Source organism: Panicum virgatum, chromosome 9K (genome assembly GCF_016808335.1).
Source record: "Panicum virgatum strain AP13 chromosome 9K, P.virgatum_v5, whole genome shotgun sequence".
NCBI classification, from domain to species: Eukaryota; Viridiplantae; Streptophyta; class Magnoliopsida; order Poales; family Poaceae; genus Panicum; species Panicum virgatum.
In genome coordinates, this window is record NC_053144.1 from 20009315 (window position 1) to 20034402 (window position 25088).

The 25088-nt window shown below is 43.2% G+C and overlaps 2 protein-coding genes across 2 annotated transcripts; both read left to right on the forward strand.

The window, feature by feature from the left end:
- Positions 1–784: 784 nt before the first annotated feature.
- Positions 785–5430, forward strand: LOC120650649 (nucleolar complex protein 2 homolog). The gene is made up of 12 exons (XM_039927848.1): positions 785–1003; positions 1107–1213; positions 1778–1849; positions 1925–2440; positions 2553–2867; positions 2962–3018; positions 3236–3565; positions 3913–4119; positions 4202–4288; positions 4387–4481; positions 4697–4831; positions 4936–5430. The coding sequence occupies exons 1-12, from the start codon at positions 982–984 to the stop codon at positions 5240–5242; spliced, it is 2250 nt and encodes a 749-aa protein (XP_039783782.1). The 5' UTR covers positions 785–981; the 3' UTR covers positions 5243–5430.
- A 597-nt stretch (positions 5431–6027) lies between these two features.
- On the forward strand, positions 6028–7584 carry LOC120647799 (pH-response regulator protein palA/RIM20-like). The gene is made up of 2 exons (XM_039924638.1): positions 6028–6705; positions 7051–7584. The coding sequence occupies exons 1-2, from the start codon at positions 6028–6030 to the stop codon at positions 7582–7584; spliced, it is 1212 nt and encodes a 403-aa protein (XP_039780572.1).
- The last annotated feature ends 17504 nt before the right edge of the window (positions 7585–25088 follow it).

The following is a 25088-nucleotide window of genomic DNA, read 5'->3' on the forward strand; positions in this document are numbered from 1 at the left end:
TCTTGACGTTTGAAAGCTCGTGTTTCATGAAATCAAGCGTGTTCCGGGTAATTATTATACCATGATAAAGGAAGCTAAGTTTCAATGATTATCCATAACATCCAAGTTCACCTTCGTCCTGTCCAATGTACTGCTTTTTATATTTTTTCATCCAAGCTCTCGAGAAGAAACTGCGCGAGGGTATGCTAATTCTACCCTTTTCTTATCTTCCACAATTTTGTTTTTTATAAGACAATTTTCTTCAACAGATCAACAGGCCAACATATTTGAACAGGGCGAGATTACATGTCGGTTGATCTGTTGGCCTATTGCCAACACAAATACGACGTCCAAGTCTGCATTTGTCGGAAAATATCGCTCTTTCCGGCAGCATTCCACCTTGCTAATATAGATATATGAATGTAATTTTTTTGGGCGTTGGATCTTGAGGGAACGGCTCAGACGTTGCCCAAGCTTCACCAACTTCAACTTGGGCCGGGTTCTTCTGTCGGATGTGGTGTGGACCAGATTCAGGCCCCATTCGGTTGGCAAAAAGTTTGTTACAGTAACCATCACATCGAATTTTTAGACATCGAATTTTTGGACACATGTATGAAATATTAAATATAGATGAAAAAATAACTAATTACACATTCTAATTAATTAGCACGAGATGAATCTTTTAAGTTCATGATTGGACATTATTTATCAAATAACAACAAAATATGATACAGTAATTTTTCACCCCCGAAATCGCGAACGGAGCCTCAAGCAAACGCACAAGCCAGCTCTTTATTTCCAGGCCTGCACTCTGCAGCAGCCTTAAACCCCTCCTCCCGTCCTCCGCCGCCGCCTCCACTCTACTCTAGGGTTTTTTTCTTCCCGCCGAAACCAAGCGCTCGGCGGCTGGGCCGCCGCTCACCGTTGACGCAGCCCGGAGCTCCGCCACCCCTCAGGCCTCCACTAGGGCATAGCCGCCCGGCGCCGCCGCCGCCGCTCACCATGTCGGATTCCAACGACTACGGTGAGTTTCCGACCCCACCCAACCTCGATTTGGTACGCCACTCCTCTCTACGCTTCCGTCTGATTTGTCCAGGTGTTTCTGTGTGGTTTTGGTGGGGGTTTAGTGGACTTGCCCGTCTCGGACGACGATGAGGACGACGAAGACTTGGAGGATGCAATGGACGAGGAGGATGAGCAGCACGCGGCAGAGCTCAAGCGGCTGTCGGAAAAGGTTTTAATTTCGTCCCTTCTGATATCTGCTCTGTGTTTCCCGCGAACTTGAAAACTTTATATGTCCATTGCTACTATAGTTATTAAACATCAATTTCTAGCAGCGTAAGTGGATGGTTGATCGTTACTGGTTCTGGCCACTAAGCTTATCCATTTTTTCAACGCTTTACTGGTTGCCTGGATAGGTCAGTGCTAGGCTAGATCGCGCCTTTGTCCTGTTTTTCCTTTGGATGCATTTAAATTGACTCCAGAAGCTGGTGTGCTTTTTGCCTAATAGCTGGCAGTTAATTGGTCTGTACGCATTCACGTTAAAATTGTGTGGTCGGCTTTATGGATAGTTGTCTTATTGATTCAGAAATGAATTATTGGACTGTGATATGATGAGCTATATACTAGGTATCACAGAGAAGGGTGATATTTTAGCCTCAGGCCTACAACTAGATGCTCAATTTTGTTCTTCCAACTAATCATTTCTTTTCTTCCTAGTTTTCCTCTCTTTTTTTTTCCTGCATGCCACCATATCACTGTAGGCTGTTTTTTAGGCTTATTTACTTATTTGTTGTAGGATCCTGAGTTCTATAAATATTTAGAAGAGAACGATAAAGGCTTGTTGGAATTCGACGATGATGAAATCGAGGTAAGCTGATCCCATTTTGTAAATTTTGTATAATAGAAGCATGAGAGTGGGCTCATCTTTGAATGTTACCTTTAGGATGACCAGGAAACTGGGATTTCTGATGCTGAGGAACCTGTCCCCAAAGACGAACTGAAGCAAAGTGTGAAGCCTATTACAATGGAAATGGTTGATTCCTGGTGCGAGGGAGTGCAGAATGAGAAGATAGGTTCTATTCGTTCTATTCTTCAAGCTTTTCGGCGAGCCTGCCATTATGGTGAAGATCAAGGGGACAATTCAGCTCCAAAGTTCAGTGTCATCTCTGGTAGTGTACTTGATAAAGTAATGCACTTTGTTTTGAAACACATGGATAGAGTCCTCCGACAATTACTTGGTGCCCCAAGCTTTGGAGGGAAGAAAGAGACAATCAGTGAACTGAGGCTGAGTAAGCCATGGAAGAGGCATGGCAACCTTATGAGGATCTATCTTGCCAATGCACTTCATATGATAACAGAGATGACTGATGAGAAAATGATAGCATTTACTATACACCGTGCCAGAGCATCTGCTGTTTTTCTGGCAGCTTTCCCATCACTCCTGAGGAAGTATGTTAAGGTGTGTAGCTTGTGATTCTCTTCTGCCTATGTGGTTGCATTCGGCATTGCCTCTCCGGTGTCCATCTACAAAGTTTGTTATTTACTTCTTTTTTTGCATGCTTCAATTATAGGCTTTGCTTCATACCTGGGCTAGAGGACGAGGTGCAATGCCTCTTGTTTCTTTTATGTTCCTTCGAGACTTGTGCATTCAATTAGGTTCAGATTGCCTTGACACATGCCTCAAGGGTATATACAAGGCTTATTTGGTAAACTGCAAATTGTCCAAATCTATCAGTGTATCAAAACTACAACACATTCAATTCCTTGGAAATTGTGTCAGAGAAATATATGTTCTGGATCCACAAAATGCATACCAGCATGCTTTTGTTTTCATCCGTCAACTGGGGGTTATCTTAAGAGGAGCTCTTACTGAAAAAGGCCCAAAGGTATATGCTATTGAACTCGTTGCCATCCACTGGAACTTCATTGTTTACCTATGATCTGACAGAGAGTTATGCGCCTCTTGTTTTATTTTGTAAGTCAGCAAAGGACAAAAGGCAGAAAGAAAGTAGCAAATCGACAAAAAAACAAATGGAGGTATTATTCGTAATTTTATTCCTCAACTACCTTTCTGATATTGTACAAGTCGTTCTAATACTTATTGCATTTGTAATCGCCTTATTCTTGCACCTTGTTTATTGAGAAGATCTGAACGTTATTTTACTCCCCCTCCCTCTGTTGATTATAAACTATTTGTTGTCCAACACTAAAGCAGTATTCTGATGCTGGCTGCTGATGAGTGCTTCTTGTGCAGAAATCTTACCAAAAAGTTTATGATTGGCAATACATATTCTGCCTTGAGCTTTGGACCAGTGTTGTGTGCGGCTGTAGTTCTGAGGAAGAATTCCGACCTCTGGCTTATCCATTGACCCAAATAATTCATGGCATGGCATGTCTTGTACCTAGCGCGCGTTACTTCCCTGTACGCCTTAGGTGTGTAAAGATGCTTAATTGCATCGCTGAAGCCACTGGTACCTTCATTCCTGTGTCCTCCCTGCTGCTTGATATGCTTGAAATGAAAGAACTCAGAGGACGTCCAGATGGAGGTGTAGGCAAAGCAGTGAATCTGTTCAGTGTTAAACAGGTGTGTTTTCTTGCAATATACTCCCTCTGTTTTTATTTACATGTCGTATTAGGTTTGTCCTAAGTCAAACTTTACAAATTTTGACCAAGCTCATAGAAACTTAGAAAGAAATAATAATATTTATAATACCAAATTTGTTTTATTGAATCCACCATGAAGTATGTGTTGATAGTGTATATGTTGGATAGTATAGTTGTTGCTATATTTTTCTATAGAGTTGGTCAAAATTAATCAAGTTTGACTTAGTACAAACCTAAAATGACATGTAAATAAAAACTGAGGGAGTAATGTTTTATCCTGGAACATGCCTTTTTGAAGAAGCTTGTAACAGTTATCTTGTCATGCAGGTGGACAAGAAAACAGTTAAGACACGTGCCTTTCAGGAAGCATGCATTTATTCTGTGGTTGATGAGCTTGCTAAACATCTGGCCCATTGGAGCTACTCCATTGCTTTCTTTGAGATGTCCTTCATTCCACTTGTTCGGCTCCGAAGCTTTTGCAAAACCATTAAAGCTGACAGATTTAGGAAGGAAATGAAGGATCTTATCCATCAGGTTTGCCAAGCATGTGTAGAAGACTTAGAATTGTAGTATTTGATCCATTGCGCACATAGCTTATCATCATGTCTGATTTCAGATAGAGGCCAATGTTGAGTTCATTAAGTCAAAACGTGCGGGGATTGCATTTTCACCCAATGATCCAGCTGTAGAGTCATTTCTACAGGCATGAATCCTTCAACTGGCTTCAGCTTCTTGTGCATTATTATTTTTTACTACCATTCTTCTGTCATTGTGTGACCTTGTAATGTTCATTCCCAACAGACTGAAAAGGAAGAGCGTTGCAGCCCTCTCTCGAAATATGTTGCTACTCTACACCAGAGGGCACAGGACAGGATGGATGCTCTGGACGAGACTAGGTTGGTTTCCTCCATGTGACTATGTTTAGCTAAGTTAATACAACAAACAAGGACCCTCTGTGCCTGGAGCAACTTCCTTCATATTATCTTATAGAACATAGTACATTTAAGTGGTCTGTACAAACCACTAGAACATGTGTCATGGTCATTTTGTAAGTACGGAACTTCATACTGCTTACTGGCCTTAGGTTTGCTAATTCCTTCTTCCCATTCAGTGTTATTGTGGGGGCGGAGTCGTCAACCTTCTCAAGGAGGTTAACTGAAGCAGAAAAGCAACAGGATGAGCAGGATGGTGATGAAGCCACCATTGCTTTCAGTAAGAACTGGCTGACTGAAGAGAAGAAACCCAAGTATGCTCTGCCCTCCTTGTACTTTGTTTTTCTTCCTCATACTTTGTTTTCTTCCATTGTTACTTGGCATTAAAAACACATTAAACCTTTAATTTGGTGTGCAGAACCGCAAAGGAGAAGAAAAAGAAGCGAGCCAGGGAGCATGATGATGTTGCTACTGAGGAGGATCGGGTTGAGGATTTAGTCTTGAGCTCAGATGATGATGAGGATGGTAACAACCAGGAATCAGATGAGGATGTCTCTGTTCCCGTTGAAGATGAGAGTGATGATGACTTTGTAGACCCTGACAGCGAGTATAAGAAACAAAAGAAGGCGAAATTGAAGAAGAGGAACAAGCGCCAACCATTGTCGAACAAGGCACCTTCTAAAACGAAAAGGAAGGCACATCCCAAGAAGAAGGCAAAGCATTAGTTATGCTAGATAGGATTCATGGAAGACGTTGCTGTTGTAATATGCTTCCAGTTGAGATAAACATTTTGCAAGTGAACAATTTTGTTTTATTTTCCCATAAAACTTCAGTTGCTGTGTCTACCATTTCCTGAAAAAAAAATACTTGTAGCTAGTGTTTGTGTCCATCTGTTCGTTCGGCATGGGCGATATTGTTTTTGTTTGATCCATGGATTCCTTCTTGTTGGAGGTTCTGTGCTTGAGTGAACTGCCTAGTGCTTTCGAGGGAAATTTACCTGGGACTTCTCGTCGCAGACGATGCTGAACAAGAAACCTATATTGCTGTGTCTGACAATTAAAGTGCCTTATTTCTTGCTGTTTCAAAATTAAACGATCCCTTTCTAAAAAAAACGATCCCCTAATATTGTTTATGTATTATATTTTTCTGCTATAAGATGTGCGACAAAATAAAGGAAAACTCCAGCAGCACCAGTTGACATTGCACACGAAGCGGCCATACGCGCCAAGCCGAACCGTGTGGGCCCATCCCGTCTTCCGCCCGGCGCCATGACTCCGACGGCTTCATGATACTGTCTCGCGTCCGGACTCATCTTGCTCTCCTTAATCCGCCTCCATCTCTTGCTTAGCAATTAGCATCTTAATAATCCACCTCCGAATCGCAAGCTTAACCCAACTCCTTCCCTTTATCAATCCTCCCCCTCGATCAGCTAGGAGCATAGCTGCGAACGCCGCCCAACTTCTCGCCACGGACGCGCACTCCCTCCCGCGCGACGTGGCCACGTAAGGCCATGCACTCGCTGTTCCGGCGCGCCAAGGCGCCAGCGGCGGCGTCCCCGCCGGCGCCGATGCCGATGCTGTCCTTCCCGGGCAAGAAGGCGCTGCGCTTCGAGGGGGACACCTCGGCGGCCGAGAGGGACGCGGACCTCGCGGTCCTGATGCACGCCCGCGCGCACGTCGTGCTCGCCTCGGAGAGCGCCAGGGCCGGCGCCGCGGAGGCCGCCGCCGCGCTCCGCACGTACCTCCGCGTCATCTACGCATCGAACATCCTGGCCGGGCCCGGCCAGCAGAAGCTCTGCTTCGCGTGGCGCGACGACGCTGTCGCAGGGGACGAGAGCGACGGGAGGAAGGCCAAGGCCAAGGCGGCGGCGGTGGGGCAGGGCCAGGGCCAGACCCAGCGGCACACGTCGCTGGCGACGGAGTGGGCGGTGGCGCTGGTCGCGTTGGCCGCGGAGCTGGCTCGCGCCGCGGCGGCCGAGGACAGGCGCGGGGCCGACGGGATACGGCGCGCTTGCGGCGCGCTCTGCGACGCGGCGGGCGCGCTGAGGGCGGCCGCGGGGCCCCGCACGACGGACGCCTGCCTCGCCGCGTTCGAGCGCCTCGTGCTCGTGCAGGCGCTCGAGTGCTACTTCGAGCTTGCCGTCGCCGGTGGCAAGCCGCCAGCGTTGCGCTCCAAGATTGCGCAGCAGGTGGGGTCCTCACGCCAACGGAAAATCACTTCTGGGTAGTCGTCGCTACTATACTCCTCAAAAAAAAAAAGTCGTCGCTACTATAATGCAGGAAAAAACAATATTTACACTGCTCAAATTAAAATCACATTTTAATGAGCATTCAATAAATCCTGAAAACTATGTGCTAGGAATAATATTAGTTTACGACAAGACATGTTAAGGAGATTCCATTGCAAGTGAAGTTCGCTGCCAATATGGGCACCTTAGTCTAAGTCTTGACCAAGTTATTTTTTGAATTGAAGAAAAAGAAATAGTAATTACCAAATGATTTTCCTAATCATCTTCCCTCGCCGCGTTTTGCAGGTCAGCCACGACTATCATGAAGTGTTCATCAGTTTGGGCAGCCTCGAGCAGCAGCAGCAGCCGCCGCCGCCGATCGACAAGTCGTGGGCGCCGCACGTGCAGGCCAAGGCCGCCTATTTCCAAGCCGAGGCCAACCTCCAGCGCGTGCGGGCGCTGCGCGAGCAGGGCCCCGGCTCCGTCGGCGAGGCGGTGGCGCGGCTCCGGCTCGCGGTATCGGTCCTGGACGCCGCCGCCGGCAAGGCGGGCCCGCTGGGCAAGAAGTCGTCGTCGTCGTCGTCGTCCACCGCGGCAGCGCTGGCGCCCCTGCGGGACGCCGCGGCGCGCCTCCGGAAGGAGGTCGAGGCCGAGCTGGCCGCCGCGGAGAACGACAACTGCCACGTGTACTTCGAGCGCGTGCCGGCCGCCGACGCGCTCAAGGAGCTGCCTGCGCTGCCGGAGCCGCTCGTGCGGGCCACCGCAGTGGAGAAGGTCCTCAGGGAAGCCGACGGCGAGGCGGCCTTGGCCAACGGCGGGGCGGCGACGATTGGCCATTGACCTTTTTTTGTGGTGAAGGTGGTTGGAATTTTATTTTTCTCCTTGTTGCATGCGTTCGCGTGTTTGTTCGTTGGTTTGTTCGAATCCAATCGTGTGCTCGGCGAGAAAATTCGCGCGGCCCTGATTTGTGATTGTTTCTTCTTTTTTCTGGTGATTCCTACGTTTCAATGAGAAGCAGCACGATAATTGTATTCGTTTTAAATAGAGAATGTACAATTGTTCGGAAATGTTTCAGCTCTAAGATAAGAACTTTGGTCGAACTGTTCATTGGCGTTGGCGTTTGATGTCGTCTACTACTTCGTAAGATGGGCACAGACGCACACTCGCTCCTCATCGCCGCTGCCTGCTGCCATCCTAATACGCCAGCATCGTGACCGTCATTCGGAGGCATTTTTCCATATCGCACCTTAATTTAAACTTTTATAAATCTATAGTTGACAGTTTGATCAACTTTCTCTCTCTATCTATTTTTTTAATTACACAACACTTTTAACACCGGATTTTGACAAATCCGATGTAATCTGAATTATGAAGATCATCGGCTATTGTCATACGTGCGTAGGAGTTAAAGGCAACAAGAAGGGTCAAGCGTACACATGGACGACGATCGGCATGTTTCTAATGGCGTTCGTCCGTTCTAGAAAGAAGCGATATAATTAGCATCGCGGCCGGATTATTTTTACGAGCTGGCCGAGAGGTATTATTTGATATATTTGGAGGTGCATGGTGTTTCTATATGCTTCGCGTGAATATGAGAAGAAGCAAGAGAAGCTAGGAAATCAGAGGAAGATACGTGTGTATTGGCAAGCACAAGATTGTTGAGTCTTATTTATGGGAGATACGCACGTGCAAACAAGATAATAAACTAAAGAGAAGGAAGGTTACGGCATTAATGCCGGTCCACGTCACATGTGAGGGATTTTGTTGGTCATACACGTACGCGGAGTTATCTCTTCTCACGGATGGATCGGCCAGAAGCTTAATTAGCAAGAATTTCGTGAAAGGAAAGTGGAGTCCGTGTGTTTTAATATTTCTTTTTTAGTTTAGATTTTGCTTGTCAGACAAGTTAGACCAGGATATAAATATGTACCTCCGTCCATTGTAAAAAGTTCATCACACGATCAACAAACAAACTCTACTTTTTACTTGCAATTTATTTTTCGGTGACTTCGCCACTTTTCTTTTCTTTTCGGTGAGTTCTTTCGAGTTGATCAAGGACGCATCACATTCGAGCGACTTGATCTGCTGGTAAGTTTTCGTTTAGCGAGTAAATCTGAGCTTTAGCTTCCGGGCGCATCGTTGTGGCTTCGTTCAGATTTATTCAAAAGTTATCGAGTTTATCTAGGCTTTGACTTCCGGGCGTATCGCTGTCGTCTCGTCTAGATTTATTCACCAATTATCGATATCGGCTAGATTTGTAGGTTTTCCTACGCTTTTTGGCCATTATCACACCTAAAAACATATTAGATCGGCTTTAGGTTTTGCAGTAACACTTTTGTTATCTCAAGAGCCGGATTAGATCTGTTTTTAGTTTACATCATCTGAGTTACACATTCGTAGCTTAGATTTTGTTATACACGCATAATCGGCTACTCAAAGCCGGTATTGTCGTCTAGTGCATTGGCTGATCCCACCGACGCATTCGTTTATTACACGCTTGCATTTAAATATTCTTTTGTCGTGTATTATATCGGCAAAGCTTGCTGATACGCCTATCTGAGGGATAATCGGAACTCCAGCCGATACACCCTCGAATTTAACATTTACTTTGTCTCCTTGTCAATCAACAGGTCAGATTGACTGGCACGCTTGGTCTACTTTCCGTGCTTGGTGAACACTTGCCCTCGGATTCCAGTGTGTTGATTTTTGCGTCAACACATCTTTTGGCACGCCTGGTGGGATCCGACGATATCATCATGAATTTTTTAACGGAGATGATCGAGCAAGCTATGAAACAAGCAATGATCAACTGGACTAACAGCCTAGCGAGCACGACAAACAATACAGTCGAAGGTGTGGATGCTGGTAAAATTGTTCACCGCAGCAGATGGCTTGTCAGCAACCATGGTTAACAGTTCAACATCCACAACAGCCAATAGTTCAGTATCAAACATTGGCTCAGACATGTGGTTATCAATATTATGCATCGGCTCCACAGCCGATGGCCTGTCAACAACCATGGTCAATGGTCCAGCAGCTACAGCCGATGACTCATCAACAACAGCGGTTAGGTAGCTGTTGGCCGCAAGCATCAGTTCTTTAGCCATCAATCCATCATCAGGTCCAATCGGCTATTAGGCAAGAAAAGGCTCAATGGGAGGAGTTTGCACAGCTGATGAGGGTCAACGAAGATTTGTTTCCGTCCTGCATGGCCAGAGTGGACAACGGAAATAAATGTGTCGAGTCTGAAAAGTTGAATTCCCGAATGACTGATAAATCAGGAGACATAGATTATAAAGCACAAAATTCGATTAGCAGATCCAAAGACGGAGACCAATGTAGAGAAGAACATAGCTTTGAAAAGCCTCGCAAAGAAGAAGCTCCAGCAATTAAGAAGAAAGAGGCTAAAATCAGCTTGACTGAATGGGTAAAGAATATAAAGCTGACTTCATGCCCATACGTCAAAGAAGAACTTAAGAGGTCTGGATCAATGGAAATTGTTATGCTTGATGGCCGTCTGCCAAAGATGGCCAATATTTTATTCTTTAAGCCTGAAGTTGTTGATGGATGGATGGAGGTTGTAGAGGCAAGGAAGAAGATGGTTTCTTGGAATAATTATTGCCCACCTCCCAAAAATATTGTTCGGGAATATTGGCTGCTTGGAATTTGTCTTCTGTGGAAGCCAGGTGATCAGGAGCAAAAAATTATTGCTCAGAATTATCGGCTACTTGGAGATTGTTTTCTCTGGGATCCAGGTGGACAGAGTTGCAACTGCACTAGATACCGCGGCCGATGAAGATTGATCGGCTAGGAAATACATATGGGATTGCCGATTTGGAGATTAGATATAATATTGAATGAATATTGATCCAATGGCAAGAAAAGAGTAAAATATTATTGCATCGGCAAACAGGCATTCAGGAAAGGTGTGCCGATAGCTACATGATAGTTTGTACATCTTTCGGCTCCATGGTGGAACACAATCATATTATAATTGAAAGCTGAGGAGACATGTCTCTCGGCTACGTATTATTCCGATGGATTAAAGGGCATCTGTGTGTATAAGTTCATCGGTCAAAAGAGTATTTATCGGCTTATTGGAGTTAATTCAATTCAATATAATATATTCCAGCAAATTTAGCCGATATAGTGATTTTAGAAAAGGCCGATAGCCCAATGAAGCGTGCCAAAGATGTGATGCTAATTAATGGCTAATCTCCTAATTCAATGTCATGAGCACATTTACTAATATGGGTTGTTACGCTACCTAAGGATCCAGGTGGCTTCATCGGCTATTGTTAATATGATGGGTCAGCCGATGGATGTGACAAAGTTTGGAATTGATTTATCGGTCTCTTTCTTCCAGCTGCGCGATTGTGTCATTTGTTATATTGATAGAAGCAGCTTGTTTGAAGCAGGAAACATTGAAGCCAATCGGCAGGAACATAAAGCCGATGGTTTGCTGGATGGCAAGGAAAATATCAGCTTATCCCATAAACACAAACAAGGATATCGGCTCCAATTATTCTTACCGCCACCAAGTGGGCCGATCGTATTAGCACAGTGATCGGCCAGCGTTCATATTGACGCACCAATTTCTCTGTCAGATGTTACAGGATTATCTAATCTGCGCCAAGTAGAAGGTGTCACCCCATTATTGGTTTGTCACATGCAGGTAAATGAGCCGACAACAAAGAATCGACCGATAGTGTGCATACGTAATATTTTGGGTGGCTGTTGAAGCAAATAAGAGAAGAATAAAGAAATGAGATAAAGGCCGATACAAGTGAATAAGTTGATATAAGGTGGCCGATGAGCATCTGAAGATACGCGCGACATATTCTTGAGTATTTGGAGTCAAGAGCATCGCCAACGACGTCTTGTGTGCGAGTTTCCTTATCAGCAATGAACTTCCAGAGAAAGGATTAGCCGATGGTAACGTATAGAGGATGCATCGGCTGGTGGTGCTTGTTATTGGAACCTCTGACAAAGTAGTAAGAAGCTAATCTATCGTTAGCTATGTGCATTGAGTAATAATATCCGCTGATATCTCCAGTACCATGAAGAGAAAAATCGGCTGCCGTGGTCATTAGTGGTGTTACCATTTGTGAGAAGCTAATCGTCATCGGAATCTCGTAACAGCTTTGGACTTTTGTTGATCGGCTATGTGCTGATTAAATATTCGGAGACCAGATGACTGATAGGTTGACCCTTTTAGAGTTTGCATCAATCACATTAAGTGTTAGAAAGAAGTACTGCATGTAAAAACAGACATGAGACTATCGGCTAGTACACATTCATTATTAGAAGCCGATAGAGGAGAAGTCAATAGTAGGATCAAACAAAAGCCGTCAAGCATGTCAGAGCTACGGGGAGCAAGTCAAGATTCCAGATGGTCCAACACATCAGGGACAAAGAAAAAGGATAATCGGCTGATTACAAGTGCAAAGACAGCCGATGGACCTGCAGAATTTGTGATTTCAATGTATTAAATTATACAGATTTGCTCCTTGTCACCGTGATCATGGACCAGGTAGCCAGAGGGCGGGCCTTTCCACCACTGAAATGCAGTAGCAGCACATTGTCGAGAAGGGGGTCCGGCACATTGATTAAGAAGCTATCAGGAACGGCCAACCCAACACCGTACTTTCAGCGGGTCCTCATTTTGCCATCGGCAGCAACATGCCGCGACCGACGGTACACCGCTGGTTCGAGGACATCCCGTTTCAGGCCGACTATCGACGACCTGGCGTGCAGTTTTAGAGCTCGAAGTGCGTCAGCTTCGATGATCACAGCCGGTGACAAGAAGCAAGAGCTCGTCCCATGCACATATATTTCCAACCAAGCCGCGGATACATGGTTGCGGGCCTACTGACGACGCCTGAATATATTAATTGGCTTAATCGGCTTGGACAGCCGGTTATACTCACTGTGAAGCATGCATAGATAACTATACTATCGGCTAATTGTTTTGGACGACACTGTTAGCGGATCGGATGTCCCGTCCACTAATGCTCAGTTGGGCCGATAGGAGGGCACAGGGATGCCTCATCTTAGCCATGCGTGCAACACCTTCGTTGCTCACTTCAGTTTCGCGCTCAGCAACATCACCATATTCGCCGACAACGAGGATGGCAAATGCGGCTCTTCATCATCATCTGTCGTGGTTCCACCAGCACCAACATCAAGCGTGTGCTGACCGAGCCGTACGCCGCCGTCGCCGATCACGTCATCATGCTCTACGGCATCGATGCCAACTCCAAGCTCGGCCAACACAACAAACGCGATGAGCCCCAATGATGACCTCATGCCGAGCGGGTGCCGAACGGGCGAAATATCTGCGGCTATCGAGGACGCCATGGGAGAAGACAACATGCCATGTTGATCGGCCGGAGGTGACACGACGCAGCTATGATGCGTGCAGGCAAGAAGATTCGTAAGGCCATACATGCATGTACATGTGGATTTCCTGGAGATGACCAGCAGGCTAGCGAGGAGATGTCCGCTATATAGTGTCTTCATCCCTGCGAAGGATCAGCAGCCGATAGATATTCTATATTGCATCAATGGCAGCAGCAACATCGGATAGTGGTTTGCCGATGGCTTTTTCATCGATGGGTCCACAATTTTTCACCGACCATGATCGGCAGAGAATCGACGACAATCTGACTTAATTGTTTCTGAGCGGATGCCGATACTCTAGTTAGAGTTTGAACTGTTTCATTTTTGGAGGAGCCGATCATGCAGAGGCCGGCTAGCTGGAATTATCTCACCAGGATGAAACCGTTGGAGGAATGTACATGGCAGGTATTCTGGCGATTCTGCATGAAAGGAAGTATGCATCCCATATGTGGAGCTGCTATAACAGGAGTATGAGCTCATGAGAATACCAGGATCAGATGGTCAGCCAATGGCCCTGTTACAATGAAGCCGATGATCAATCAATAGTCCAGTTATACTGTAGCAGATGATTGTTGAGCAGTAAGGACTGACAATCACGAAATTATGATACTGCTGCCCCGTTGCCGATGCTGGTATGATCAAATAAACCTTACTTCTTACTGCAAAAATGCTTGGGGATTTTATTTTGTGAAAATAAAAATAGCTTAGCTCCTCAATGATATAAAATTCCTACCAGAGCCATATGTTGATATGTTTTTGAAAACCTTATACGTATGCTACTTGTTTTACATTGAGCTTTGCCAAATTGTTTGTGACCCTTGTGAGATTCGTTTCATACTTTTAAGATCAAGATCACGTACACTCCATATATATTCATGCTGACTTCTACACTAGAAGTTCCGCAAAAATATGCCTCCCACCCACACAAAAATAATTTATCGCTTTGACATGACTCTTCATGTTGCAAAAATAATATGGGCTATGCAAAAGAAAAGCATAAGAAAAATATCCATGCCCAGAAGCTTGGGAAAAAGGAAAAAAAAAAGAAAAATAGCCTATATTTCAAAATAAAAGACAGAGTCATGCAGAAAGAGGTGCGAGTTCCATTCAGGAAAATTTCACACACATGCACATCTTGATCTGATTGTATGATCTGTTTTCTCTATTGGATCCGGTTTTTGACTTTGCAATATATACAAGATATGTATGCTTCTTTTCATTCCCTACTCTGAGCTCCACAAAAAAGCTTTATTAGAAATAGAGAGGAGAGAGATGATTTAGTGCTTTGGTGAAGAATCATACACATTGAGCGATCTGAGAGAGTCATTTGAGGAGCAAAGTTTTATTTTGGTTTTAAAAATCTTTCAAAGACCCAAGTTATTTAACAGGGAGAGTGTGGTTGATTTGATTCTTTAAGTTGGCTTTAAAACTATGATGCACATCATGAAGAGGATCATCGGCTATAAAAAGTTAAATTTGGGTAAGTTGCTTGAAGGAAGACATTGGCTATGAAAGGGCAACATAAGAGAAGCCGAGGTCTCAAGTCCATGAAGTGATTGAGCAGATTGAGGCACTGGATTTATAGAGTTTCGAAGCATGAGTCTTTCATACTCCGAAACTGGGGGGCCTGTGTTGACACCGGATTTTGACAAATCCGATGTAATATGAATTATGAAGATCATCGGCTATTGGCATACATGCGTAGGAGTTAAAGGCAACAGTCAAACGTACACATGGACGACGATCGGCAAGTTTCTAATGGCGTTCGTCCGTTCCAGAAAGAAGCGATATAATTAGCATCGCGGCCGGATTATTTTTACGAGCTGGCCGAGAGGTATTATTTGATATGTTTGGAGGTGCAGGGTGTTCCTATATGCTTCGCATGAATATGAAAAGAAGCAAGAGAAGCTAGGAAATCAGAGGAAGATACATGTGTATTGGCAAGCACAAGATTGTTGAGTCTTATTTATGGGAGATATGCACGTGCAAACAAGAGAATAAACTAAAGAGAAGGAAGGTTACGGCATTAATGCTGGTCCACGTCACATGTGAGGGATTTGGTTGGTCATACACGTATGCAGAGTTATCTCTTCTCACGGATGGATCGGCCAGAAGCTTAATTAGCAAGAATTTCGTGAAAGGAAAGTGGAGTCCGTGTGTTTTAATATTTCTTTTTAGTTTAGATTTTGCTTGTCAGACAATTTAGACCAGGCTATAAATATGTACCTCCGTCCATTGTAAAAAGTTCATCACACGATCAACAAACAAACTCTACACTTTACTTGTAATTTACTTTTGGGCGACTTCGCCACTTTTCTTTTCTTTTCGGCGAATTCTTTCGAGTTGATCAATGACGCATCACATTCGAGCGACTCGATCTGCTGGTAAGTTTTCGTTTACCGAGTAAATCTGAGCTTTAGCTTCCGGGCGCATCGCTGTGGCTTCGTTCAGATCTATTCAAAAGTTATCGAGTTTATCTAGGCTTTGACTTCCGAGCGTATCGCTGTCGTCTCGTCTAGATTTATTCACCAATTACCGATATCGGCTGGATTTGTAGGTTTTTTTATGCTTTTTGGCCATTATCACACCTAAAAACATATTAGATCGGCTTTAGATTTTGTAGTAACACTTTTGTTATCTCAAGAGCCGGTTTAAATCTGTTTTTATTTTACTTCATCTGAGTTACACATTCGTAGCTTAGATTTTGTTATACACGCATAATCGGCTACTCAAAACCGGTATTGTCGTCTAGTGCATCGGCTGATCCTGCCGACGCATTCGTTTATTACACGCTTGCATTTAAATATTCTTTTATCGTGTATTGCATCGGCAAAGCTTGCCGATACGCCTATCTGAGGGATAATCGGAACTCCAACCGATACACCCTCGAATTTAACGTTTACTTTGTCTCTTTGTCAATCAACATGTCAGATTGACTAGCACGCTTGGTCTACTTTCCGTGCTTGGTGAACACTTGCCCTCGGATTCCAGTATGTTGATTTTTGCGTCAACAAATACAACTCAGACACTCACAACACACGCACAGTCACCCCTATGAACACACATATGCAAACCCTACTCTATGAGCATTTTTTAAGACTGAGCTGACAAATCCTCAAGACTGATAAAGTCACCATAGGCGCCTCGCTGTCGACAGAAACGTCGCCTACCACTGAATGCACAACTATAATAAATTTTAGAATATTCACTCTCACAGTGATTTGAACCCAAAACTTGTGAGACTGCTGTAACCACTAGCCTGCCTGACTCTACACCCATCTAATCTGACCACGGCCCACAACCACTCAAGGCTAACCCATTCGAATGCTCACCGGCCCGCCCATTCCCATTCGAATGCGTAACGGACCGCCCCTCCCCTGTCCAACCATGGGTTCATGGTCACTCTCATCTTTCTGCCATCTCTCCGCTCGGCTACCATCATCCACTACCTTGCCGCACCGAAACTCCCTCTAGGCCAGCCAAACACATGTAGAAAAAAACATTCCTCCTAAAGCCTCAAACCCTAAAAGCTCGCCAAAAATAAAAAAAAAAAGAGGAAAAGAGATGTCTTGAGAGAAAAAAATGAGTGCAAGTTAGAGGTAAAATGTCCGAGTATGGTAAAATTTGAATGTGAATGGGCCTCTCAGAGATGCTCATAGGATTAGTGTTGCGTGTGTGTATGCCCTAGGAGTGAGTGTGTGCCCGTGTACATGAGTGTTTGCGTTTGCACTGTATTTTATTTAAAAAAATCCAAATATTATATAGCAAACCTTACCAATAAGCCTTCATGCGCCCTCTTGATTCTTGAATTCTAGCCTACGGTCTACTCAAATAAAGATCGCCACTTTAACATGTTGAACTTTGCCATTATTATTTGAGAATTTTTACAATAATCGAAAAAATGAGAGTCATCCATCTGATAGAATGGTACGCTAGTCAAGGTACACTACTAGAGAATGGGCCTTTTGTTCCGGTTCCCAACTCCCATTAGTCCCATTTTCAAACCGGGATGGGGAGTCCAGGACAAGGCAAAAATTATTCTGCGCAACCCAGGACTCAAACCCAAAATGTCTCCTCTTGCGCGTAGCTTCCTTACCACTCCACCTACACAGCACATGTGACTTTGAAAGGGATGCCTTTCTTTTAAACGAACTCGTGAAGGATCTTTTAGTCCCGGTTGGAGCCACCAACCGGGACTAAAGGCCCTTTTGGTCCGAGTTGGAGCCACCAACCGGGACCAAAGGGTCATTCTTTAGTCCCAGTTGGTGTTACCGCCTGAGACTAATTGTCTAGGACCTTTGGTCCCGGTGGGAGCCACCAACCGGGATTAAAGGGTTACTTTTAGTCCCGGTTGGTGGCTCCAATCGGGATTAAAGGTCCCTGCTGCCCCCTATCCATTGGAACCGGGACTAAAGGCTTCATTGATCCCTTGTCCAATGGTTGCTGAGACTAATGTGTAAGACCAAAGGCCTTTTCTGTAGTAGTGGTAGGAAGTACTTGAAATTACCTAGGCTATCTAGTATTCGGTTCCACTTTTTTAGTACTTGGTCCCACATTTTTGTACCACCAGATACTTTAGTCTAGGTACTTCCTATCTTGACTACCGTACAATTTTATCAAATGGACGGTTGTCATTTTTTCAATCATTGTAAAAATTCTCATAGCATTAATACCGGTTTTAGTTCTTAACAGTATTTTTATTATGGATGGAATGTGGTTTCTCTTCTAGTGCTCCAATGAGTAATTCCGTTGATTTTTTTAGATAAAGGAAAAATTCCAGCCTTGAATTCACATGTGAATGTCTACAGCCAATTGATACAAGAGTTCTTAGACTCTAAGCCTCAAACGAGGACCTTAAAACACAAGGAAAAAACTCTAAAACAAAGAAAGAAATCAAGAAGACTAAGCTTCAATCTTTTAGTCCGTTGGATTTTATGTTCTTGTTCTTTTGTTCTTTCTTTGTTCATCTAGTTTGCTTTGCCTCCAGGGGATTGTAATTCAGTAGACTTGACATTTCTCATGCTTTCTCTAGAGTAAAGTGCACTAGAGGTCCATCAACTTGTAAGAAGGTGTCATTTAGGTCCATCAACTTCGAAATTGCATTTTTGGGTCCATAAACTTGTAATATGGGTCATTTAGGTCCATAAACTTCGAAATTACTCTATTATAACTTTCTAGTTTCTTAGTAGCTCAAATTACTTTGGTTGGTTGTATGTGAAACATATATTCTTTGGGGTAGGCTAGATACTTCATGATATTGGCTGTTTAAATCCTGAACGGTGTGCTCAATTACATTCTTCGAATGAATCATTTCTCCCCCTTCCTAGTTTTTCCCCTCTCATTTTACATTTTTGCTGTAGGATCTTGAGTTCTATAAGTGTTTAGAAAAGCACGAAAAGGACTTGTTGGAATTATATTTTTCGATGACGAAATCGAGATGAGCTGATGCCCTTTTGTGAGTAAGCTTTCTTTGACATGGCAGGGGACTCACTGGTATTAGTGACAGGGAAACTGGGACTCCTAAGAGCATCTCCACCAAGGCCCCTAAATAGAGACCCTATTCACATTTTAGAAGCCAAAGCTAAAAAATGAAGTCCAACAGGGGTCCTATGCTAGCTCCTAAAGTGTGCAGATGAAAGCATCTAGGCCCCTAATTCGTGTTTTGGTAATTAATGCCAATATTTATGGACTAATGATTTCTTGAGAGAATTTGTATGTAAGGTTCGTCCATGAGAATGTGTGCATAAGTTGATTCCATGAAAGAAATTGAAGATGACATGGATGGTTTCGCTCAAGGCAAAAGTATATGTTAGGGCTTTTCTATTTTGCCGGTCATAAGGTGATTAGTGGTTGAAATATGACCGGATTAATAGGATACATAGTCGTACTATCAAGAGGGGTTGTTGTACACTTGCTTGACTATTCGTTAGTGCCATTTTGCTCAAACTTTAGTTGCATGCATGAGGGCTAATGACGTTTTGAGAAAACGGTGACTAAGTTTGAAAAAGCTTGAACTGACTGCAAGGGCGGACGGTCCGGCCTCCTAGGGCGGACGGTCCGCCCCTGACTTCTCAACTCGGGACAGAAAGGTTGTGGTTCTGTGTTGCGCAGAAAGAGGTAAGGGCAGACGGTCCGGCCTCCTAGGGCGGACGGTCCGCCCCCTGTTGTTTGGTTCGGGACAGAAACGCCAAGTTTCTGTGTTACGCGAGAAAATGAAGGGCGGATGGTCCGCCCTCTAACCCTGAGTTTTGGACAGAAACTTTGTGTTCTCTGAGTCGTCTAGTTTTTGAACGACAGACAATCTGCCCCTAGGGCACGGACAATCCGCTAGGTGCTGTAACGGTCGACTCTGATATGAAATGATTGCGTTTCTAGCCGTTGGCTTTGACCTGCAGACAGTCCGGTTTGTCTAAGGCGGACAGTCTGCGAATGCCCTGTTTTCACGTGTTTTGAATTTAACGGCTAGATTCCGAGGGGTACCCTATATATATCATATGTCCGACCGTGGGGGAGCTCTCTTGGCCTCTTGGAAAGCATTCTTGACATACTAGAGCTTGTTTCCCCCTCTCTCACACTCTTTGCTTAGGGATTGCATTTTTATGAGTGTGAGAGCATCCTAGTGCATTGCATCAAGAGTTTGAGCTTTGTGGCACTAGGAAATCTTCAAACAAGCATCATTAACTTGTTACTCTTAGGAGTTGCCGCTCCCTAGACGGCTTGGAGAAGTTGATTTTGTGGAGCCCTTCAAGGAGATTGTGGAGGAGCCCCGAAATTTGTTGTGAGAGGTCTTTGTGCTCACCTCGCCGGAGTGGTGAAGAGCAACTCTAGTGGAATCGAGGTTTGGAGAGGTTCATTGATTCAAGCCGGCTCAAGATCAAGGAGAGTCTAGGTAGAGGAGCGGTTGATTCTTTGAATCCACCTCAACGTGGATTAGGGGTGACCGGCAAGTCATCGACACCACGGGAAACATTCGTGTGTCAAGCTCGGTTATTTCTTTGCTCATTTCAATACTTGCAATTTATTTTGAGCAATTTATTTTTCTAGTGCTTGAATTGTCTCATGTTATCCTAGGTTGCAAACCCAACTAGTGATAGGTCTTGCTAGATTTTGAAGCTCTCTTATTTTACCAATTACTTCTCTAGTGTTTGTGTTTGAAGTTTAAAACCGCCTATTCACCCCCCTCTAGTCGGTGTCCTTAATCCTACAAGTGGTATCAGAGCTAAGTACTCCATTAACAAGGATTTAATGTTCCCGGAGTAAGGATAATGACTAGTGAAAATGGAATTCATGATAGGAAGCCACCTCAATTTGATGGGAACAACTATGATTATTGGAAAGTTAGAATGACATCTTATCTCAAAGCATTGAGTAGAAAACTATGGAGGGTCATAAATGATGGATATGTCATTCTTGATGTGAAAAACTTGACACCCACTGATGAAGAGAATGACTTACTCAACAAGCAAGGTGTGAATGTGTTGTTTAGTGCACTTGATGTTAGTGAGTTCAACCGGGTCAAAGGTCTTACCAATGCAAATGAAATATGAAAGAAGCTCATGGAAATTCATGAGGGTACATCAAGTGTGAAAGAGGCAAAATTGTATGTGCTCAAAGGAAAGTTTAGTGAATTGCCATGAAGAAAGAAAAAAGTGTGCCCGAGATGTTCAACCGGTTAAATGACATTGTGAATGATCTCAAGGGACTTGGATTTAATGTACCGGATGAGGATTTCTCTCACAAATTTCTGAGATATCTTCCGGAGAGATATGACACTATTGTGACTTTGCTAGTGAGATCAAATTTGAAGACCACAACTCCCACACAAGTTTTGGGAGAAGTGCTCACTCATGACATGTTCAAGAAGTCGCAAGATCAAGTGCATGGTGTGACAAATGATGAGAAAAAGAAGAGTGTGGCTTTCAAGGCACAATCCTCCAAAGGAGAAATTGATGAAGATTGTAATGAGGATGAGTCGGATGAAGAGATGGCTCTTTTTATAAAGAGATTCAACAAATTCATGAGCAAAAAGAGTTATGGAAGGAAATGTCAATATTAAAACAAATCCCTTCATCAACAAGAAGTGTTTTGAGTGTGGTGAAGAAGGTCACATCATTGTTAATTGTCCAAACAAGAAAAATGACAAGAGCAAGAAGGGCAAGAAAGATGATGACAAGAAAAAAAAAATTCATCAAGAGGAAGAAGAATGGCCAAGCTTATTTTGTTGAGTGGGATTCCGATGCAAGCTCCGATGATGATGATGACAAGCCATCCAAAGGTGTTGCCGAAATCGCCATTAAGGAGGCTCCTTCACTCTTCTCCACATCACATTGCCTTATGGCAAAAGGTGGTGAAAAGGTATTACAAGATGGTGAACTTGATGAATTCACTTATGATGATCTTGTTGAAATGCTAAATGATGCCGATGAATTCATGAGCAAAGAAAAGGCAAAGTTGAAGGACTTGAAGTTGAAGTTCACCTCACTTCAAGCATACTATGAGGAGCTAAAGACCTCTTATGAGAATTTCAAAGAAACTCATGAGAAGCTTGAGGAAGCTCACAACACCTTGCTTGCTCATGAAAACAAGGCAACATTGAGTATTGGTGTTAGTTGTGATCTAATCAATGATAAGTGTTGTGCTTCTAGTTCAACTAACCTATTTTGTAGCTCAAGTGAATTTTCATGCTCAAGTAATACATTATCTTGTGATGAGTCACTCATTGTGGAAAATAAATTGTTGAAGAAGGAGGTCACTTGCTTGACCAATGATTTCAGAAAATGCTATGGTCAAATGGCTAAATTCAATCATTGTTGGGGGAATAAAAAATTCTCAATGAACAAAGAAGGCCTTGGATACATTCCCAAGAAGGGAAAGGCAGCCTTTGTTCAAACCAGGACCACTTTTGTGAAGGCTAGTGGTGTTTCTTTCTGCGAAAATTGTAAAAATCTTCGTCATGATGAGAAAAACTGCACAAACAAGAAAGCTATATCATTTGATCCTAGATATATTCTTTTCAAGAATTCTAAAGGTTGTGTTAGTGCTAAATTTGTTGGGATACCTATAAATGGTGCTAAAAAGAATGCCATTTGGGTGCCTAAGGCTTTGGTCTCTAACATTCAAGGACCCAAGAAAGTTTGGGTACCTAAACGAGGATGATTTTCTTTTGTAGGTGAACTATAAGGCCGGAGGAAGACATTAGGTGCTTGATAGTGGATGCACTCAACACATGACCGGTGATCCAAATATGTTCTCCTCTCTTGAAGAAAATATTGTTGGCTATAGTGACATAATTTTTGGAGATAATAGCCGAGGCAAAGTTAAAGGAGTTGGTAAAATTGCTATCTCAAATGATCACTCTCTCTCAAATGTGTTGCTAGTTGATTCACTCAAGTTCAATCTTTTGTCGGTTACTCAACTTTGTGATCATGGGTACAAGTGCTCTTTCACTAGTGATAGTGTAGAAGTGACTAGTTTGGATGGTAAAGATCAAATATTCAAGGGTTTTAGACATGACACTATTTATCTTGTGGATTTCTCTTCCGATAATGCAAAGTTGACAACATGTCTATTTTCAAAATCATCTATGGGTTGGTTATGGCATAGAAGACTTGCTCATGTTGGCATGAAACAACTCAACCGACTCTTGAAATATAATTTAGTTGTTGGGTTGAAAAATGTGAAGTTTGAGAAGGATAAATTGTGTAGTGCTTGTCAAGCCGGAAAGCAAGTTGGAAATTCACATCCCTCCAAAAGTACTATGTCAACCTCAAGACCATTGGAATTATTGCATATAGATCTGTTTGGTCCTACTACATATAGAAGCATTGGAGGAAATTGTTATTGTCTTGTGATTGTGGATGACTACTCAAGATACACTTGGGTATTCTTTCTAAATGATAAGGCCGACACTTATGACGTTTTGAAGAAATTCATGACAAAGGCCGAAAATGAATTTGACCTCCAAAGTGAAGAAAGTAAGAAGTGATAATGGAAGTGAATTTAGAAATACAAGAGTTGAAGAGTTGTGTGATAGCAAGGGGATCAAGCATGAGTTCTCATCTAAGTACACACCGGAACAAAATGGTCTTGTTGAGAGAAAAAATAGAACTGTGATTGATATGGCAAGATCAATGCTCTCCGAGTACAATGTTTCGGATAATTTTTGGGCTGAGGCAATCAACACCGCTTGTCATGCTTCAAATATGCTATATTGTCATAGAGTTCATGACAAAACTCCATATGAGCTGCTAGTTGGAAGGAAGCTAAATATTTCTTATTTCCGAGTCTTTGGTTGCAAATGCTACATTCTTAGGAAAGGAACTCGGTTATCAAAATTCCAAAGCAAGTGTGATGAGGGATTTCTTCTTGGATACTCATCTTGTAGAAAGGCTTATCGGGTTTATAATAAAACTCATGGTATTGTTGAAGAAATTTATGATGTGGAGTTTGATGAAATTCAAGGCTCCCATGAAGAAAAAGATAACCTTGATGATGTGAGAAGTGATGGCTTGAGAAATGCAATGAAGAATATGTCAATTGGTGATATTCGACCAAGAGAAGAGGATGAGGAAGAAAATGATTTATCTATTCCTATTAGAGTAATTCCATCTACCTCCACTTCTACTTCAAATGATCAAGCTCAACCAATTGATCAAGCCACTCATGATGATGATTCTCAAGCTCAAGATCTACCGGGCTCATCTACCTCACCATCTATTTCAACTCAAGAGCCCGTAGCTCCACCAAGAGTTCATCATGCCATTGCAAAGGATTATCCCGAGGATCAAATTATGGGTGTTCAAACTCGATCTCGTGTTGCTTCATTTTGTGAACACTATTCTTTTGTATCTTCTTTTGAGCCTAACCGTGTAGATGAAGCACTCATGGATCCGGATTAGGTGAATACGATGCATGAAGAGTTAAATAACTTCACCCGGAATCAAGTTTGGGATTTAGTTGAGAGGCCCAAGAATTATAATGTCATTGGTACTAAATGGGTCTTTCGAAATAAGCAAAATGAAGATGGAATTGTAGTGAGAAACAAGACAAGATTGGTGACTCAAGGCTTCACTCAAGTCGAAGGTTTGGATTTCGGTGAAACTTTTGCTCCCGTAGCTAGACTTGAAGCCATAAGAATCTTGCTAGCATGCATGCTCACATAATATAAAACTTTTTCAAATGGATGTAAAAAGTGCTTTCTTAAATGGTAGAATTAGTGAACTAGTGTATGTTGAACAATCTCCCGGGTTTGAAGATCCTAAGAAGCCAAATCATGTGTTCAAGTTGTCTAAAGCTCTCTATGGTCTTAAGCAAGCTCCTCGGGCTTGGTACGAGAGACTAAGGGACTTTCTTGTTTCTAAGGGCTTCAAAATTGGGAAGGTTAACACTGCATTGTTCACTGTTTGTCAAATTTATGTTGATGATATTATCTTTGGTTCTACTAACCCAAACTTTTGTGAAGAATTTGGTGACATGATGTCTAGGGAATTTGAAATGTCCATGATTGGTGAATTGAGTTTTTTTTTTGAACTTCAAATCAAGCAACTCAAGAAAGGCACTTTTGTGTGCCAATCTAAATATGTGAAGGATATCTTGAAGAAAGTTGATATGGAGGATGCTAAACCTATCAAGACACCTATGGCTACAAATGGGCATCTTGATCTTGATGAGGGAGGCAATCTGGTTGACCAAAAGTTATATAGATCCATGATTGGGAGTTTGCTTTATTTGACCGCATCTAGGCCCGACATCATGTTTAGTGTTTGCATGTGTGCTAGATTTCAAGCTACCCCAAGAGAATATCATTTGACCGCTGTCAAGCGTATCTTGAGATATTTGAAGTTCACTCCAAATATTGGCTTATGGTATCCAAAGGGTGCTCACTTTGATTTGGTTGGTTATTCGGATTCGGGGTATGCCGGATGCAAAGTTGATAGAAAAAG

What these genes read in the sequence shown, in the direction of transcription:
- LOC120650649 (XM_039927848.1), top strand. Translation starts at nt 982, where the DNA reads ATGTCGGATTCCAACGACTACG. An exon ending in CGACAAAAAAACAAATGGAG is followed by an intron (nt 3,019 to 3,235) that starts GTATTATTCGTA and finishes CTTCTTGTGCAG; the next exon opens with AAATCTTACCAAAAAGTTTA. An exon ending in ACTGAAGAGAAGAAACCCAA is followed by an intron (nt 4,832 to 4,935) that starts GTATGCTCTGCC and finishes TTTGGTGTGCAG; the next exon opens with AACCGCAAAGGAGAAGAAAA.
- LOC120647799 (XM_039924638.1), top strand. Translation starts at nt 6,028, where the DNA reads ATGCACTCGCTGTTCCGGCGCGCCAAGGCGCCAGCGGCGGCGTCCCCG. An exon ending in GCTCCAAGATTGCGCAGCAG is followed by an intron (nt 6,706 to 7,050) that starts GTGGGGTCCTCA and finishes CGCGTTTTGCAG; the next exon opens with GTCAGCCACGACTATCATGA.